The following is a 20,461-nucleotide window of genomic DNA, read 5'->3' as shown; positions in this document are numbered from 1 at the left end:
AAGAAGAAAGTTAGGTTCAACCATGTAGAAGCCTTTGAGTATGTGAAAACCACCCTACAATTCAAAACAAGGCAGGGGAAAATATATCTTAAATCTCACTTTCCTCTTGAAATCAAATACTCTTGACATCAATACTTTGTGTTGCCCTGGTTTAGCTTGCTGTACTGGTCATTGGAAATGGAGAAGGAGCACCTTGGGGACGGGTAGGGTTTCCATAAGCAGGGTTTGTTGGCTGGCTTGTTTAAAATAGGTTAACCATAAAAGGCAGTCGACATACCTGTGTGTCTTTGTTCCCTAAGCCCATACAGCAGCGTGAGCGGCACTGCTTCAGCAACTGCGCCTCAGGTCCACATCCTGGGAAGAAGATGGCCGCCTCCTGGGGTGCTGTCCTCTTCATGCTGCTGCTGGCCTGTGCTGGCAGCACTGTCTTCTACAGAGAGCAGCAGACTTGGTTCGAGGGGGTCTTCTTGTCTTCCATGTGCCCCATCAATATCAGCGCCAGCACCTTTTATGGAATTATGTTTGATGCAGGCAGTACTGGAACTCGAATTCATGTTTACACTTTTGTGCAGAAAACTGCAGGTAAGCACAGCTGGGACCCTTCGCAGTCTGCCTGAGTCTACACCTTAGCATCCCAGAGAGACTTGTATGGGACAGACTGGGGACGTAGCTCAGTTCATAGAGCATTTGCCTAACATTCATGGAGTCCTGGGTTTGATCTTCAACACCACATGAGCTGGGCATGGAGACACTTGGGAGGTGAAAGCAGGAGGGTCAGGAGCTCAAGGTCACCCTCAGCTATATAGGGTATCTGTAAATATCCTATGTATGTGAAAATACAACAGCGTTGTCTCAAAAAGAAGAGAGAGGAAGACGTTTTGGTCCAAGTATAACTGTAATTTGTCCTAATCTTCTCTAAAGGTTAATGCCTCCCTAAGGTCCAGAAAGAATATCAAGAATGTTGGCAGTGATTCGGGGGGAAGTGTCTGTACAAGTTTTCACTGCCATCCTTGGAAAGGGTACTGGGGAGACCTTGAAGACAAACTTTTTTCCTGAATTATCTGAAGAGCCCAAGGAGCTCAGGCAGGAGGACTACAATTCAAAGCTGAGGCTATATAGGGAGCTCAAGGCCGGCGGGGCTACTCAGTGAAACTCTGTCTCAGAGTCTTACTAGCAGTTGAAAACTACGGAGTTGGGGGAAAGAAGTAAGAGTCCCAAGAGAGAGATGGCAAAGCAACCCTCTGGGGCTGCAGAACAACCTGTGCTTTCCCTTCCTAGTACTTCTGCAAAGCTCGCCTCTCAGGTGTGAGAGTATGGGATAGCTCTGCATGGAGACTCTTAGTCCAATAGACCACAGTAGTGTCTGAAGCAGCCTAATGACTGGTAATCCCCCCCCCCCCCTCTTTCCCATCCATGGACAAAATAGGACAGCTTCCCTTTCTGGAAGGCGAAATTTTTGAATCTGTGAAGCCTGGACTTTCTGCTTTTGTAGACCAACCCAAGCAGGTGAGTTTTATAATTTAATGATTTGCTGGGATTTGTTTCCATTCCATGTACGCTAGAGAGCAAACCCAGGATGAGTGCTCTGTGGCTGAGCTCTGCTCAACAACCCTTTTTATTTTTATTTGAGACAGCGTCTCACTTAACTTGGCATGGCTGGCCTTGAACTCAGTGGCATAAGAAGGCCTTAAGGAAACCTTGTCTCAAAAAAAAAAAAAAAAAAGAAGGCCTTAAGATTGTGATCCTCCCGTCTCAGCCTCTTGAGGTGCTGTGATTAGGCCTACAAAACCAGATCTGGCTTAACTCAGTGCATAGGGTCTCAGTGTCTTGATAATCGTTAAACATCTCATGCTGTTCAGTAATAATACTGCTGTCACGTGAGATCGCTTTTTCCCTCCCATAGTGAGTCTCCTGAGTAATTGTAACTGTATACCCCAGACTCACAAGGGGTAGGTAGAAGGCTAGAGAGTGGGCTTTGGGATCTGGACACATGCCTGCCTGAGAAAGAGCACTACTGTGCAAGTATGAGGAGCTGAGCTCAGAGCCCAGCAGCTGTGTAAAGAGCTGGGCATGAGGCTGTAGAGATGGCTCAGAGGCTAAGAACACTGTTCTTCCAATGTGAGTCCAGGACAGCCAAGGCTACACAGAGAAACCCTGTCTCAAAAAACAAAAACAAAAAGATTACCAAGAGTTAGAGCATACTTTTGGCTGCATAACATGAAACGTTTTGCCTTTGTTTTCTTTTGACATCCTGGGCTACAGAGAGACCTTATCTCAAATAAACAAAACACTGAGCTTAAAGAACTGAGATGCACTTTCTAGCTCAGCAGGTGAAATGGCAAAAGTGTTAGGAGCTGAACCATCGAAAGCAGCTACATCAGCAGGAGATGATTTGACATTGTATTGTGCTTGCTAACGCGCTGAGTGTGGTGGCTCATACCTGCCATCTCAGCATGTGGGAGGCTAAAGTGGGAGGATGGAGAGTTCAAGGTTAGCTCTGGCTACATAGTCAATACTTTGTCTCAAAAGGTAGAGGCAGCTTGTTACAAGAACAAAATTTTCACTTAGGAAAACAGTAGGTTTAAATTTCTTTGTTTTATTTTCTGTGTATGGGTGTTTTTCCTGTACGTCTGTCTGTGCGTCACATGCACACAGTGCCTGTGGTGGATAGAAGAGGCCATCAGCTACCTCCAGGACTGGGGTTACAAACAGTTGTGAGCTGCCATGTGAGTGCTGGGAATCAAACCCGGGTCCTTACAAGAGCAGCCAGTGCTTTTAACCACTGAGCCATGCCTCCAGCTCCAAAACATTAGGCTTTAAATAATAGTTTAAAATAGTTATAGTCTAATGATGTACTGTGTGCCATGCATGTTGGTACCAGTGATATTTAAAAAGAGAAAGAACCTGTCACATTCTGTCCTAGAGATTGCATAACAACCACAGCTAGCATTTTTGTGATCACTGTGCCTCATCCAGTGCACACGACAGTTTAGTGGCAATATGAGGCATACTTGCCAGTCTCTATCCTAGGAGTAACCCACTTTATGTCATGGCTAGCAAGCAAGTTCCCTGACTCCAGCTCTTGAGTTCTCTGTCTAACTTTCTGGCCTAAATCTAATTTATATAACATAAAATACCAATCATTCAAAATGACAGCTCTGTAACAGAATACATTTAATTCTGACTCTAGAAAAGAAATGGAGTCTGCTTTAAACTGCCCCTCTTCCCCACACTTTTCTTCTGTAGAGCAGAGGAGTTGGAGCACTCATTCTACCAGACTACCTCTGCTGTTGCCCTGCCCCCACTAGGAACAGACCGGTGTTGCTAAGTGGCCTGCCACTGGGTGACTGTGCTGTCTCTTTTAAAGGGTGCGGAGACTGTTCAAGGACTCTTAGACGTGGCCAAAGACTCAATCCCCAGAAGTCACTGGGAAAGGACCCCAGTGGTTCTGAAAGCAACAGCTGGACTACGTCTACTGCCAGAGCAGAAAGCTCAGGCTCTGCTGTTTGAGGTGAGTTTTGAACCTGAATCTTGATTAATGCTGGGGTTTTCCTCTAAGAACCCTTTGGAGTGACTTCTGCTTTCAGTGTCCAGTCATTGCTCAATGATTGTGGCCACTGGGAGAGTAGCAGGCCATTTACATTTTAAACCATCACCCTTGAATTTAAAGAGCTTTTCCTTAAAAAGGTCAGAGTACTCCCTTCTATGATATTTTTATCGCATTTATTTGTTTATTTATTTTGTATGTGTTTGTGTGTGTGCACTCACATGTGCCGCAGTGCAGCGTGGAGGTCAGAGGACAACTTACAGTTCATTCACTTCTTCCACCTAGATCATCAAGCTGAGCGGCCAGTGCCTTTACCCACTAAGCCATCTCGTCTGCCCTACAAGATAATCTTCATTTGAAATTTTGGTTTTTGAGACAGGGTTTCTCTGTGTAGCCCTGGCTGTCCTGGAGTCATTTGTAGACCAGGCTGGCCTTGAACTCACAGTGATCCAGCTGCCCCTGCCTCCTGCCTGCCTCCACCTCCCAAGTGCTGGGATTAAAGGTGTGTGCCACCACACCAAGCCTAGTATAGTTTTATTAAATGTAATATTTTATATTTTATTGTATATACTTATACAATAAACATATTATGAGACATAATAAACATTAAATTTCATGTTGTAAATAACATTTATAGGCAGAATCTCATTATAATTAAAAACAAACAAACAAACAAACAGCCAAGTAGGGTTCTGCCCTCTGAACTGGCCTCCACCTAAATCATGCTTTTGTCCCAGTTTGGGCTGAGTTGTTGGCAAGGTCTTCACGTCAACAGGTTTTCTTTGACTCTCAGCACAGAGGGTTTAAGCCTCTTGTCCAGAGACAAGCATCCTAGCATGTCTGTGAGAATTCAGATCCCAATTCTTGTTTAAAAGCTTTTTCTTTAGATTTATTTATTTTTATTTTATGAGTATTTTACACACAAACACACACACACAGACACGTTCAATTCTGTGTGCCATGTGCATGCCCGGTGCCTGTGGAGGTGAGAAGAGGGGGTTAGATCCCTTGAAGTAATAGATGGTTGTGAACCACTCTGTAGGTGATGGAAATGAATCCTAGGTCCTCTGCAAGAGCAACAGGTGCTCTTAACTTCTCAGCAATCTCTCCCGTCCCTAATATCCCAGTCCTCATACTCATTCATTCCTTCACTCATTCGTTTATTCATCTGTCTACCATCTGAGTGCTCACCATGTTTAGGCACTAGTGAAGTTACTGGAGACATAGACAAGGAACATAAAGGACAGAGTGCCACATGGAGCTTACATTCCAGTTTTAGGAAGACAGAAAATAAACAAGGAAATAGGTAAATATAGAGTATTTCATGCACTGTAGATTCTGTGGAAAGATATAAGCCGGTGAAGCATGTAGAGAGTGCTGAGGGAGGCATACTATTTTAAGTATTAAGAAGATCTCTTTGAGCAATGTGTGCTCTTAACCACTGTGCCGTCTCTCTAGCCAAATCTTTTTGATACAATTTATTTGATCACAGACCTGATAAGATATTTGGTAAGGGCCGGGCATGGTGGCGCACGCCTGTAATCCCAGCACTCGGGAGGCAGAGGCAGGTGGATCGCTGTGAGTTTGAGGCCAGCCCTGGTCTACAAAGTGAGTCTAGGACAGCCAAAGCTACACAGAGAAACCATGTCTCATAAAAACCAAAAAAAAAAAAAAAAAAAAAAACGAAATTTGGTAAGAAGACTGTTTCAGGGCTAGAGAGAGATGGCTTAGAGGTTAAGAGCACTGGCTAGTCTTCCAAAGGTCCTGAGTGCAATTCCCAGCAACCACATGGTGGCTCACAACCATCTGTGAGATCTGGTGCCTTCTGCCTGCATACATGCAGGCAGAACACTGTATACATAATAAATCTTTAAGAAGAAGAGGAAGAGGAGGAAGAAGAAGAAAGAAGAAGGAGGAGAAGAAGAGTTCATTTCAGTCTAAAGAAACAGCACGCGCAAAGCCTGAAGTCAGGAACAGCTTCCAGGATGTCCCATGGCTGGCTTGATGAGAGGAAGCAATCAGGAATCTCAGTGACAGTGACTCAATCATGTCAGCATTAAAAGACAAATAGAGCTGGGCGTGGTGGTGCATGCCTTTAATTCCAGCACTTGGGAGGCAGAGGCAGGCAGATTGTTGTGAGTTCAAGACCAGCCTGATCTACAAAAGCGAGTCCAGGATAGCCAGGACTGTTACACAGAGAAACCCTGTCTCGAAAAACAAAGACAAATAGAAAAACGTTAGCCTTTTTCTTTCTCTTGAAGGGAGATACTAGGATATTTTGAGCTAAGGAGAAATGACTTGTCCATTTTAAAAACACTGTCCTGGAAACAAAGCAAGCCTGAGAACCTCATTTCCAGCTCTAGCATCCACAGAATAAGGCGGGCGTGGCATTGTGCACCTGTGGTCCTCACACTGGGAGACAGAGACAGGAAGGTCTCTAGGGCTTGCTGCAGCTAGTCTAGCCAGTCACTGACCTCAGCAAGAGACACTGTCTCATTTAATATGGTGGAAAGTGATTGAGAAGACACCTGAGGTCACCTTTGGCCTCCACATACATGTGCTCACATGCAAATACATACAAGTAAGTAAATACCATGCTGGGTGCTGTGTTGAAAATAAACCTGGGGCAGAAGGGGAGTGGAAAAGCCTAGAATCTGCTTGTTTCTGTTTGCTTGTCTATCTTCTTTAAAGCTTATCTGCAGGTCACTTTACTGGCTTGTTTTCTTGGCTGAAACAGAACAGGGTTCATAGGTCACTGCTTGATGTGTTTCTTCCCATCAGTCCTGAGAAGAGCAAACTGAGTGGAGTATATTTGGACAATCTCCACCTATAATAGAACGTAGAAATAAGCTATAATAAGCCAGTGAGATAACTCAGCATTAGGGCTGCTTGCCACCACACTGGGTAACCTGAGTTCTGTCCCCAGAACCCACAAGGCAGAAGGGTCAAACTAACACCTGAAAGTTGTCCTCTAACCCCCAAAGGTGCTATGGCATGCACAGGCCCACCATGAATGCACACATTTAAGGCCATAATGCATGTGTCAGTGGCCTATATTTATGGAGGATCAGAAGCATTTGTGTAAGGTCTTCATTCACTCCTCTGAAAATAGACTCCATAGGCAAGGTCTAAAGTCTCCCTGAGTCTCTATAGGCCCCAGCCATGCACTAAAACCCTGCAGCGGTAGAGTGCCTCAGCCCCTTTACTGTGGCAAGTTCATCACTTAGCTAAGGAATGGAATGGGAAGGGCCCTCCCAGGTTCATTGCCTGTCCAGGTAAAATTAATCAGGGTGCTAACAAATTATAGACTTTTGATTTCAGTTGGCAGGCACAAATATATGTTCTTCCCTAGGTCTAGTTGATAATAAATTTAGATGGGTTTCTTTCTTTCTTTCTCCCCCCCCCCCCCAGTTTTTTTGAGACAAGGTTTCTCTGTGTAGCCTTGACTGTCCTGGACTCACCTTGTAGACAAGGCTGGTGGCCTCAAACTCACAGAGATCTGCCTGCCTCTGCCTCCCGAGTGCTGGGATTACAAGCGTGTACCACTGCACCTGGCTTAGATGGGTTTCTTCAGGAATTCCTGTGCTTGTTTTTGCAAGAAAAATGACAATTTCATGCCTAGAACTTCATGCATGAAATAACAGTTTTAGGGGCTGGAGAGATGGCTCAGAGGTTAAGAGCACTGACTGCTCTTCCAGAGGTCTTGAGTTTAATTTCAGCAACCACGTGGTGACTTACAACCATCTGTAATATGATCTGATGCCCTCTTCTGGCCTGCACATGTACATGCAGGCAGAGCACTGTACACATAATAATAAATAAATAAATATTTAAAAAGAAAGAAAGAAATGAGAGTTCCAGCTGGGCGATAGGGGCACATTCCTTTAATCCCAGCACTGATGAGGCAAAGGCAGGTGGCTCTCTGTGTGTTCCAGGCCAGCCTGGTCTACAAAGTGAGTCCAGGACAGCCAAAGCTACACAGAGAAACCCTGTCTCGAAAACCAAGAAAAAAAGAGAAAAGAAAAGAAATGACAGTTCCTTGTCTGGTGTGGCAGGAGAAAGGAATGAGTGCTGTTATTGTTTTATCTAGGGGAATGAACTAGAACATTTCCTAAGAACTACATTTCCTACAGAACATAGTGGGATCATTTGTTTTACTTCCTCACAAGATTCAGATTTTTGTATCTTTTCCCTAGGTAGAGGAGATCTTCAAGAAGTCACCTTTTTTGGTCCCAGATGACAGCGTTAGCATCATGGATGGGTCCTATGAAGGTGGGACAGACAATGAAATATATACTTTGGAAGAAAGGGCTGGAGTCAATGAAAGATCCAGTCAAAGGAACTGGGAGGGGCTGGAGAGATGGCTCAGAGGTTAAGAGCACCATCTGCTCTTCCAAAGGTCATGAGTTCAATTCCTAGCACCTACATGGTGGCTCACAACCATTTACAATGAGATCTTCTGGCATGCAGGCACACATGTGAACAGAATACTGTATAAATAATAAATAGATAAATCTTTTTTTAAAAAGCACTCAATAAATAAATGAATAAATAAATAAAGGAACTGTGAATAAGGAGCTGGCAAGAAAGAGGAGCTAAGCCAGTCAGCAGGGAGGGATGGTTCAGGGAGGCAACGCTATAGACATGAAGTTTAGAGAGAAACAGGACAGAGGGGGACGATCTGGAGCATAATCTTTGCTTTTCTCTCCTTTAGGCATACTAGCTTGGGTCACTGTGAACTTTCTAACAGGTAAAAATAGAGATATTATTGAAGCTTATTTTATAATCTTAATTGGCTTTTACAGGTAGACCAGGAGGGTAAAAATCCACCCCTCTCTTCCCATACTGTTCTTTCTTTAAATGAAGGGCTCGGGTTAGAGAAATGGCTCAGCAATTAAAACCACTTACTGTTCTTTCAGAAGACCCAAGGTCAGTTCCCAGCACCTACAGTGCGTGGCTTCTAGCTACCTGTAATTCCAGCTGCAGGCCTCTAGCCTCTGGGCAGCCACACGCATGCACACACCCACACACATACACAAAATTAAAATTGAACAAAATCTCTTTTTAAAAAAAGAAGAGGGCAGAGAGATAGGCTAATTTTATAATTGCTTTCAAGGCCTCAGCTGCAAAAAGAAGCCCTGTGATTTTACATTAGCCTGCAGCTAATAAGGGAGCAGTGACTCATCACAAAATACCTTTGGCATGCAATCAAAGCAGGGGAGGCCCACAGACAGACGAGCATCTGGATGGCCTGGGCACTCACGTCTTGCTCTCATTAACAGGTCAACTGCATGGCCATGGCCAGGAGACTGTGGGGACCCTTGACCTGGGGGGTGCCTCCACCCAAATCACCTTTCTACCCCAGTTTGAGGTGAGTCATCTTTATTAAGGCCTTGCTGGCAACACACCTAGGAAGCATCAAAGGGCTAAGAAAGTGGCACCCTACTTTGAGACATCAGCTCTCCAGTGAGTAGGCTAAGTAGTCAATTAATGACTGGAGAAAGTCCCTCTGGCTCCTCACGCCTTGGGAAACTTGCAGTTTGATCTTCCCCATGTCTTATTTTGGGGAGGGTTGTGGATGGCAATGCTAAAATTTTCATTATGATTACAGGTGCTGAATAGTCTTTTTGCTTTTTCTAATTTGCAGAAAACCCTGGAAGAAACACCTAGGGGCTACCTCACTTCCTTTGAGATGTTTAACAGCACTTTTAAGCTCTATACACATAGGTGAGGAGGGGGCAGGGGAAATAATAGTTCACATTATATTACTTTTCCTCACTTCTCAAAGCATTTTCATATCTGTTACTGTATCTTATCAGCCTCAGAAAGTCTCTGCCAGTCCCCTGAGCCCTGTCTACTGAAACCTAAGCCATATATCAAACCTGAGAAACTTAGGAGGTATCCCCATTTTTGGCCTCAAAAATGTGTGATATAAGAGTCCGGTTTCTTTAGATGGGAGCACGTGGAGAAGGCTCAGACCTCAGCCTCCCAGGCTGGGACATCAGGAACGATCGTATTCCTTGGTATCACTCGTGTGAGCAGTTCTTACTGCATATCTTTGACCCAGACTACAGAAGTCTTCCTTTATTGGCCATGTGAATAAATACAGCACAGAGACAAGGCAAAGCTTCCATCTTTCTGAAGGGTGTCAGAGAAACCATGTCACATTTGAAAGAGGCAGCTGTGGGCTGAAAATACGTAGGGCAGTCTGAAATCAGTCAATCCTGTATTTTGCAGCTACTTGGGATTTGGATTGAAAGCTGCAAGACTAGCAACTCTGGGAGCCCTGGAAACAGGTTTGTCTGAGTACCAGTTGGTGGTGGGAGACAGAGCGATGCCAAAACGCAGCTCGCCTCCTCCTTTCCTTGGCATTCATTCTATGGAGCAGAGGGCTATGTTGACTTGGGAAGCATGTGTTGCATAACAGACACATCACCTTTAGAGTGAAGGTTACTTGCATAAGCTGTAGCTACAAAGCTGGAGCCACTTCAGTATTTGGTAGGAACTTGCACAGCCTTTGTCAGGAAGCAAGGTCTGTTCTGTTTGCCAGGTGGAATGACTGAGCAGTTCCTTTTCTGTCTTCACAGTTGGGCACAGGCAGAGCTGGCTGCAGTCCCAGTTTTGTGATTGGGGACAAGTCATTTACCTTTCTGTGTCCTGTTCTTCACCGTAAACATGATTTGTATCTAATGCACTACAGATAGTACCTCGCTCACAATAAGCTAACACAAGAATGAGGAGTACATGCATTTCAGTTGACAAGTGTCTTCACTTAACCTCTCAACTAACTACCATGGAGGACTTTTCCTCCATCCAAGAGGAACTCGCTTGGCGCAGTGGCGCATGCATGTAATCTTAGCACTTGGGAGGCAGAGGCAGGTGGATCTCTGTCAATTCCAGAACAGCCAGGGCTACACACATAGAAATCCAGTCTTGAAAAACCAAAAACCAAAACCAAAACAAAAACAAAAACAAAAAAAAAAAGAAAAAGAAGAAACTTACTTTACTATGGTTTTTTATTTCTTTTGGATATGATAAAAGTTATATTGTACATGTGCATAAAATTTTGCCTCTGGCTTTAGAGTTCACCACTACCACAAAGCCTGTGATGACTCCATATCACAGGGTGCAGCCAAGTCACACTTTCACAAGACGATAAGGCCGAGTCCCCTTGATTCCACTCAGCCTCCTGCGCGTCTTGCTTCTCCCCTCCCTCTCTCACAGGCTTGCCTTCTTGTCCTGGGGCTCTTTCAGGAACTGATGGACACACTTTTCGAAGTGCCTGTTTACCGAGGTGGCTGGAAGCAGAGTGGATCTTTGGGGGTGTGAAATACCAGTATGGTGGCAACCAAGAAGGTGAGTGGAGTTTTTTCCCTGGTTAAAAGGGACAGCGTACAAGGCAGTGGCTACTCTGCACCTGCTCGGAGTCCATGATAGTGTTAGAGCCTGCTGTGATCTGTCTGGTGCAGCCTGGGGAATCTGTGTCAGGCTAGTGCATGTTTAACAATTTCACTTACAGTGAAACTCAAAATTGAGGTAAGAAGCATTCACTTTAGATACTATAAAAGGCACAGAAATAAAGTCAAGGGGAAATCTTGCTATTCCAGAAAATGAACCGAGTAAGCTCTCTGAATAATTGCTCACAAAGTCCATGAAACATAATGGCAGGCAGAAGCACGTGGGCTGTGGCTGGATTTAGTGAACAAAACTTAAGGAGAGGAGCTGCCATGGACAAGTGATGAGGTTAAAGAAAGTTACAGATCTGTTTTTAAGACTTCTTAGACTCAGCCAGGGATAGTGACAGGCACACCTGTAATCCCAGCACTCAGGGAGGCAGAGTCAGGTGGATCTCTGTGAGTTTGAGGCCAGCCTGGTCTACAAAGTAAGTCCAGGACAACCAAGGCTACAAAGAAGAGAAGCCCTGCCTCAAACAAACAAACAAAGAAACGAAGAAACAAAAAAGACTCAGCTTCCTTTTTCATTTTCTTCAGGTAGTTTTATGTCTTTAAGATTTTTTTCTTTGTATGTCTGTATGTATCTTATGTGTTTTCCTGCATGTTGGTTTGTGCACTATGTGTGTTTGTAGTGCCCATGGAGGTCAGAAGGAGGCAGAACCCCAGGGACTGGAGGTAAAGACAGTTGTGAGCCTTCACGGGGTTGCGGGGACCTGAACCCATATCCTCTACAAGAGCAGGCAGTGGGGTTGAAGAGATAGCTCAGGGTTAAGAACACTTGCTGCTCTTTCAGAGGACCTGGGTTCAATTCCCAGCACCCACATGGAGGTCACAACTCTTTGAAACAACAGTCCAGGGGATTCTGGATTCTAAAGGCACCAAATATGGATGTAATGCACAGATATGCATGCAACAAACACACACATAAAATAATAAATGTTTTAAACAATGAAGAGCCAGAGCTCTTCACTGAAACATGTCTTCAGCCCCTCAGGTTTTGTTTTGTTGAGGTGATTCTAGGCCTTCGCTCCATATGTGCACAGAAAATACAGCTGTTTCTGCTGCTGCGTCTTGTCTTTAGTTTCTCAGACTTGGTAAGCCAGCTGTACCTGGCTCTAGTCTTCCTGGGGTGCAGGTCTGGGCCTTTTACTTCTCCCCCTGGTGGAACTTGTGATGTTTCTCTCTGAATGTAATGATGGAGAGGTCACTCGTGTGTTTGTGGACAACTCATATTTTGTTTTTTTTTTTTTTTTTTTTTTTTTTTTTTTTTTTTAAGTAAACATGATTTTTATTATTATTTTTTTTTTTAATTAATTTATTCTTGTTACATCTCAATGTTTATCCCATCCCTTGTATCCTCCCATTCCTCCCCCCCCCATTTTCCCATTATTCCCCTCCCCTATGACTGTTCCTGAGGGGGATTACGTCCCCCTATATATTCTCATAGGGTATCAAGTCTCTTCTTGGCTACTTGCTGTCCTTCCTCTGAGTGCCACCAGGTCTCCCCCTCCAGGGGACATGGTCAAATGTGAGGCACCAGAGTATGTGAGAAAGTCGTATCACACTCTCCACTCAACTGTGGAGAATATTCTGACCATTGGCTAGATCTGGGAAGGGGTTTAAAGTTTACCTCCTGTATTGTCCTTGGCTGGTGCCTTAGTTTGAGCGGGACCCCTGGGCCCAACAACTCATATTTTGAATAGCTTACACCCTACTACACCTGTCACTTTAACTGTTAGGTCAGCTCCACTTCCGATTGTTTTTAAAATTATCTGTATTATCTGTAGGCCTGCCCAACAATCAATCAAGACACAGACACTTGTTATATTTTAAAATAGCCTTGGTTAACCTGGGGCAGGGCAGATATCAACCCTCTAAACTACTTTCCATAGTGGGGCCTCAGGCCTGGGATCCCTGTCTCAATCCCATGCTATCTGCTTCCAATAACTTCTATCAAGCCACCTCCCATCTATAATCATATATACTTGCTCATGTTCTTCATCTGGGCCGGATTCTCCATCCACGTCGGCCATGTGCTTCTCCTCCAGCTAACCCATGGCAGCCTTCCTCTCTTCACTTCAGGTCTCTCTCCTTTCTCCTCTTGGCAGTTCTTTTCTTCTTCTTCTTCCTTCTGGTGGTCTCTCTTCTTCTTCCCAAAATTCCTCTCTCTCCTAGCCCCACCTATCTCTTTTGTCCTGCCCAGGTGGGATGGCTTTTTATTAAGCAAAAGGTCAGTCACAGAGACCGAAAGCAGTAATTAGCATCAAAATACATCAGACCATTCCCCAACAGCTCCAGATTGTCCCATTGTTTCAGGAGCTCCTCACTGTGAAGGTCTCAGGCCTAACCCTCAGCCATAGCTCTGCTGCCCCCATCCCTCTGCTCAAATGCCAAGACCCAGCCTTCTTGATTTTCTTGGTCTTCTCTCATTGAATCTAGCAGCTTGCCACAGAAAGTGATTCTTGCCGCATCATTCTTCTCAATGATGTATCCCTTTGCCCTGGCAGGGGAGACGGGCTTTGAGCCCTGCTACGCAGAAGTGCTGAGGGTAGTACAAGGAAAACTTCACCAGCCAGAAGAGGTCCGGGGAAGCTCCTTCTATGCTTTCTCCTACTATTATGATCGAGCCGCTGAGACACACTTAATTGGTGAGTCCATGCCTGGTGTCAGGCCAGGAAGGAAGAGACTGGGACGAAGCTGGGGAAGGTCAAGAGCATTAGAGGCTGTGTTAGTCTGAGTGGTTTACCAGCTCCTTCCAGTAGCATCACTCTAGCCACTAAAATGGAAAGGTGAATGTACTCGGGGCTTTGGGGAGGTAGGAAATAACCTAACTATACATAAAGTCTGTTTGAGGTAGTTTTTTACTATGTATCCTTGACTGGCATTGAACTCACTACATAGCCCAGATTGGCCCCAGATTCATAGCTATCCTTCTGCCCTAGATTTCTGAGTGCTGGGGTTACACAAATGTGCCACAATGCCTGATTTTGTATATGAAGTCTTTTTGCATTTTTTTTCAATACTTGGATTGAATCCAGAACCTCTGCACGTGCTAGGCAAGTGCTCTAACCACTAGATTACCTCTCAAGCCCCCCTTTCAGCTTTTCGTTTTAAGTTGCCCAAGATGACTTTGAGACTATGTAGTCTGCATAGGCCCTGTTCTTGTGATCCCCCTGCCTTAGCTTCCTGAGTAGCTGGGATTACAGGCCTGTGCTAGCAGGCCCAACTTGCTTATGTTTTTATTGAGTTTTAACTATATGAGTTAGCTCTTTTGTAATTGTGACTGAATATTGAGAAAAGTGTTAGAGGACTGAGGGTTTTTTTTTTTTCTGGATCATGGTTGTAGAGATTTCAACCTGTGGTCAGCAACTTCATTGTTCCTGCCACAGTGAGGCAGGAAATAATGGAGGGCGGGCTTAGAAGAGTAAAGTTGCTTACCTCATTCTTGTTGACCCCACTTTCCCCACCTCAGCCCCAAGTCTAGAAGTTCCCACTGCCTCCCACTTATACTCTCAAGCTTTGAATATACCTGGTGCTTAAATCACAGAGGGCAGATTCCCCATGGTCTGGTTACCTCGCAGTGACTGGGGACTCTACTGTCTGGAGACCAAGCCTTGCACATGTGAGCCTGTAGGAGACATTTCCTATTTAAGCCATAACAAGCTGACATATAGTAAATGCACATGTTGTTTTCATACAATTTGCCAAACCCTGCCATGTATATACCTGTGAAACCTCACCACATTCAAGATATTTTACCCAGCCAGGCATGGTGGGTGCATGCCTTTAATCCCAGCACTCAGAGGCAGAGGCAGGTAAGGCCAACCTGGTCTACAAAGTGAGTCCAGGACAGCCAAGGCTATACATAGAAACCCTGTCTTAAAAAGCCAAGAAAGAAAGGAAGGAAGGAAGGAAGGAAGAAATATTTATTTTACCTATCACCCAATTTCCTGTTCTTTTAGGACTTCCTTATCACAGAAGCTGTTTTTGTTTAGGTGTCAGACTGTACACATGACCTGAGAGATGATTTGCTGCCCTATTTACTATATTTTTAAATTTATATGTATGTGCCTGCATGAGTTTATAAGTGCCATGTGTGTGTAGGTGTCTGCAGAGGCCAAAGAGCATCGAATCCTCTGGGATTAGAGTTACAGGTGGTTAGGAGCCATCTGATGTGGATTCTGGAACCATACCTCTGCAAGAGCAGAAAGTGTTCTTAACCACTGAGCCATCTCTTCAGCCCATTTACTGTACTTTTTAGTGGACTTACACTTTTATTGACAAAATGGATAACATGTATTAATTGTAACTAAATGAAATAAGCAGCATGTATTTGTGTTGTAGAGATGTCATGTTTACGTATCAGCCCCTTCATTGGAAATACTGTATACTCTAGTTTTTATTGCTATATATCACTGAGATGTCCTTGTTTTCTTGAAGCTTTTGATACTGTCTATTGTTTCATTTTAGATTATGAAAAGGGAGGTGTTTTAAAAGTTGAAGATTTTGAAAGAAAAGCCAGGGAAGGTAAGTGTAACTTCAAAGAAGATAGCTTCGAGGAAAGTCTTGAAGTTGGGCATGAGATGTGGCTGCAACTGCAGAGACTCTTGGGACTGGCTCCCTTCTGAGCATTCCAGTCTGCTGGAAGATGCCTTAGATGCTCTCGCATGAAAGCACACACCTTTAATCCCAGCACTCACTCGGGAGGCAAAGGCAGGTGGATTGCTGTGAGTTGGAGGCCAGCCTGGTCTACAAAGTGAATCCGAGACAGCCAGGGCTACACAGAGAGACCCTGTCTCAAGAAACTAAAAAAAAAAAAAAAAAACCAAAAAACCAGAGCACCAGAGTGCATGGGAAATGGCCACATAGACACCCTTAAGAGACTAAATCTAAAACACAAATGATCTTTCCCAATGTCCACAAGAGAGAATTAAACTATATTTCTCTGTTCTCTGGGCCTTAACTGGGGACTTGGTACTAAGTGGCCACAGTGGGTCATAGAAATTTGAAAAGCAGAGTGCTGCAACAGTACAGCTCAGGCGTCGAGAGCTTGCCAGTATGTTCAAAGCCCTGGGCCTGTTCTAACAGTGCCCTTCCCCTGCTCCACCCACCACCCATAAATGGCAAATAAGTTAAGATGCATGTAAATGTGAGTAGATGATTTCATACTAGAAATGTGCAGATTGAGAAGAAGCTGTGGCCTTCCAGATCACTACACAGGCTAGTTTCCAAGAATCCCAGGCACCGGCTAAATGGAGACATTTTTGCTTACTCAAGCCCTATCTCTATCTAGAGAGGCCCCTCCATCTCTTAACTGCAAACGTGAATGTTATCTTTTCTGTCTCTTTTAGTGTGTGATAACTTGGAGAGCTTCTCCTCAGGTAGTCCTTTCCTATGTATGGATCTCAGTTACATCACAGCCTTATTAAAAGATGGCTTTGGCTTTGCAGACGACACCCTCTTACAGGTAAGACACAGAGCACTGAAGTCTCACAGCTGCTTTTGTTGGTTTGGGAAAGACTTGTTTGGTAATTAGAGCAGCAGATGCTCTTATTTGGGCCACAGCCAAGGCACCCTGCTAGGGTACCGCAAACGCACAAAACACTCATGCTGTTTAGTCTCTGAGTCTAGAACCAGGCATGGTGTCCTGCAGGACGCAGGACAGGAAGACTTGGAGCCCAGTGAAGATGTTCAAGTCGCATGATTTAGGAAGTCAGATTACAACTCACTGAGAAGCACTGAGAAAGAGATGGGAGAAATAAACATCCAGAATACAGTGCAAGCAAACTGGAAGAGCCATGCCTCCTAAATCCCAGGTTCCTCATCGTGGATTGGTGCTCCCCCACCTGCCACTGATCATGTGGTGGTAAGAACTTAAGTTTGGTCAAGAGAGCACAAGATAACAAGTTCCTGGGGCATCACATAGACGTGTATTCAGAGAGACCCTGAGGAGTACACTGGCCTGTAACACTGGCTTACCTCTTGTCCCATTTTGCACAATGGCGTTAACACTGAGTGGCTTACCGCATCGGTGTCTCAGGCGCATGTAGTGTATGCTGTATAGTCTAAGCCTATTGGACAGTATGCTGTTTGAGGACAAGGATCGGATTTTTACCATCTTTGTAAATATAATTTGTAATCATTCAATAGTGGTGTAGAAAATAAGAAAATGAAAAGCATGAAATTCATATGAAGCTGGGCATGATGGCCCACACCTATAATTCCAGCACTGATGGAAACAAGTGGCAGATGGATCTCTATGAGTCCAAGGACAGCCAGGGCTATGCAGAGAAATCCTATCTCGAAAAAAGAAAAAGAAGAAATTCATAAGATATATTTTAGACAGGCTGGAGAGATGGCTCAGTGTTTAAAAGCACTTGCTGCTCTTGCAAAGGTTTGGTTCTCAGCACCCCCATGTTGGCTCACAACCATCTGTAGCTCCAATTGCAGGGGATCTGACACTGCCTTTGATCTCTGTGGGCGCTAGGCACGCAGATGGTACACACACATACCTCAAGTTGAAATACACATGAAAAATAAGTTTTTTTTTTTTTTTTAGTTATGTGTTTTAGGAGGCTGGAAAGATTGCTGAGCAGTTAAGAATACTTACTGCTCTTCCAGAGAACTAGTGTTCAGTTCCTAGCACTATGTCAGGTGGCTCAGAACTACTTGTAACTCCAGCTCCAAGAGATCCTAACCTTCCAGCCTATACCAGCACCTGCACTCATGGGCACATACCCATAGATAGACACTTACATCCACCGATCATTTTAAAAAGTAGTAAAACTGAAAAATCTTTTCAAAAGATCTATTTTACAACAAATAGCTTACCACAGACGAAGCAGAGCCTGCATGTGCTGAAATCAATGAAGGACAGGAAGGGGTCGAAAGAGAGCAGTTTGATACACTAGCCCAACCCCCTTTTCTATAACAGAGGAATCAGGTCTAAAGTTTTGTCCAAAGCATGAAGGCCCTGAGCCTTCCCTACCCTAGAAACCAGCGGGCCTGATAGCTGGTTTGCTTCCCATCTGTAATAAAAAGGGGAGGGGCTACTATATTAGAATGTGTGAGCCTGTGGCACGAGCTTTCAAGACAGTCAGTGCAGAATGCCTATGTTGGTGGTTTTTAGTGCTCAGGGGACAGCTGCTTACAACGTCAGAAAGCTGGGAATGTCCTTTCCCACCCCAAGTACATTCCCAGCTCTTGTCAATCCCATTCCTACCGCCATGAGCATTATGTTTGCCGTACCAGAAACTGGTGAATCAGGAAATAAAGCAAGAGATGCTGTACTTTTTGTTGATTAAGGAGTATCCATAAGCCCATCCAACAAGATATCTAAGGATGCCTGGATGGTACCACTTAATGAGCATGCTGGATATAGGGGCAATTAGGCTTGGCCACAGGAGTACTCTACATCATTATTAGCTGTCCAAAGGCCATGCTTGCTTATGTTGGAAATTGGATGGAAATGTGAAGACTTTTTCTTCTTCAACAGCTCACAAAGAAAGTGAACAACATAGAGACGGGCTGGGCCCTGGGGGCCACCTTTCACCTGCTGCAGTCTCTGGGCATCTCCAGCTGAGCCGACGTGCATCCTCTGAAGCTGCATCCTGAACAACTTTACAGGAAGGAGAGGACCACTCTGGGGAAACCCTGGACTGCAACCTAGTAACTGGCCTTATTATGAGAGAAGGGGTTTATAGATGAGTCTTGCCCATAAGCCTAGAGATTTGGGCTTAATTAATTTTGCACATCTAATGTGAATGGCTCCCTAACCACTTGACAGATGCATGGCTGGCACCAGAGTGTATATCTTTTGGGATTTTTTTTTTTGTATGTCAGAGTCTTGTGAAGGAAAAAGAAAGGGTTTGGAACTCTGTGTTATACTGAGAGTTCAGAGACAGGTCCCCAGGAACCAAAGAAAAATCTCATTTCCACCCTTGGAGTGCCTCATTTCTCTGAATGTTTTCATTTTTTTGCTTGTAAGCTAAATTAAGCTGACTTTACTGAAGTCCCATAACCTATCAATACTGGCTTTTTATTTTTTCTTCCTCCTACTCTTTATTATATTCCCCCCCAAAAATGAGGAGGGTGACAGCTGGTTTGTTTCCCATCTGTAGTGCGAAGGGGAGGGCTACTGTATTAGACTGTGTGAGCCTGTGCCACAGTACATCAGCCAACCAACGCAGAGCTTAGAGCTAGCCTAAGTGGTTTATTTTTGGATAGAGATCTTGTTAATATTGCTCAGGGTGGCCTGGAACTCACCGTGTAACCCAGGTTGCCTTGAATTACCAATTCTGCCTCAGCCTCCTGAGTTTTGGGATTATAGGTGTAAGCTAGCAAAATGGAGAGAGTACCTTTTAACTGTGCCTAGGTTAGAGCTGTAGGAAAAGGGGCCACCCGGTTTCAAGGGAATGTCAGTGCAGAATGTGGCTACTGCTCACATGCTAACTTTACTCGGCTTGTCAGTTCACTCCAGTGCCAGCACTGCCCCCAAGCCAGTGTGTGTATAGAATCAAGCATGGCCCTAACCTTAGTACTTTTGTGTTTCTGTGAAATACAACTGTACCCTAGTTTTTGGTCTGTGGTTAGAAGCTTGTATGTAGCTATTTCCATCTAAAGATTACCAATGCTTTCAGTTTGTCCTTTTTTGGGGGTTGGGGTATGGAAAGTGCTGGGATTGAACCCAGGACTTCTTGCATGTTAGGCACAATGTGCTACACTATGCGTCTTTTATAGTAGAGCTTTCCTGCCTGGGTCCTTGGTGATTTTAGTTACTATTTTCTGAATTTATTATCTAGCTCAGGATTTCAGATCCCCTTTCCAATGATATCCAACATTTGATTTGATTGGCTATTTTGGTCCATGTTGGTCCATGTGAGAACAAGGACTAACATTTCTAGAGAACCATGTGTTGTCTCTCAGGATATTCTCTGTGTTGAGATTAAACACAGGTTGTCAAGAATGCTAGGCATGGGTGCTCTACTACATGGTTAGCCCTGTCAAGTCACTGTTGTAAGCATTTTAAGCTTCTGTCATCGTGTCACCTCTTGTATGACCATCATTGGCTGGTATCCCTGCAGTTGTTCTGGGTGTGGAAGGTTTCCTGCTGCTTGGCTCCTGTCATAGCACTTTACCCCGTCCTCTTCTCTTTCCAGCAAAGATTTCATCTCCCTTACCTTAATTGTCAGTCACCCTCTTTCCCTTCCAACTTTCACAAAGGATGTGACTATGCCTGGCCCCATGAGTCCCTGGGAAACCTTGTTTTTGAAGCCATTACATTGACTCAATAAGTATTACCATCTACTATGTACACAAAGTAGGTAAATGTGTATATCCTTACAAACCCCCAGTGTTAGGGGGTTTGTTTGGATCAAATGCAACATTTCTTCAGACGTTTCCCACTGAGAGTGTGTGTCTTGAGCACTGTGGCTCAGTTAGCCTTGAGCTTCGTGAATTC

At 44.4% G+C, this 20,461-nt stretch overlaps 1 protein-coding gene across 2 annotated transcripts; it reads left to right on the top strand.

Moving 5' to 3' along the window:
• The first annotated feature begins 280 nt into the window (after positions 1–280).
• On the top strand, positions 281–19,282 carry Entpd5 (ectonucleoside triphosphate diphosphohydrolase 5 (inactive)). Of its 2 annotated transcripts, XM_051149136.1 has the most exons (13): positions 281–582; positions 1,427–1,506; positions 3,368–3,511; positions 7,744–7,819; positions 8,262–8,297; positions 8,830–8,918; positions 9,195–9,274; positions 9,785–9,843; positions 10,802–10,903; positions 13,509–13,649; positions 15,472–15,528; positions 16,353–16,468; positions 18,497–19,282. In XM_051149136.1, exons 1-13 carry the CDS (start codon positions 366–368, stop codon positions 18,581–18,583), a joined length of 1,284 nt encoding a protein of 427 aa, XP_051005093.1. In that variant the 5' UTR covers positions 281–365; the 3' UTR covers positions 18,584–19,282. The 2 variants fall into 2 exon arrangements, with proteins under 2 accessions (XP_051005093.1, XP_051005103.1); XM_051149146.1 differs by lacking the exon at positions 13,509–13,649.
• The last annotated feature ends 1,179 nt before the right edge of the window (positions 19,283–20,461 follow it).

The sequence above is a fragment of the Acomys russatus genome, chromosome 1, assembly GCF_903995435.1.
Source record: "Acomys russatus chromosome 1, mAcoRus1.1, whole genome shotgun sequence".
Classification (NCBI taxonomy): domain Eukaryota; kingdom Metazoa; phylum Chordata; class Mammalia; order Rodentia; family Muridae; genus Acomys; species Acomys russatus.
This window is presented reverse-complemented; position numbering and strand designations above follow the sequence as displayed.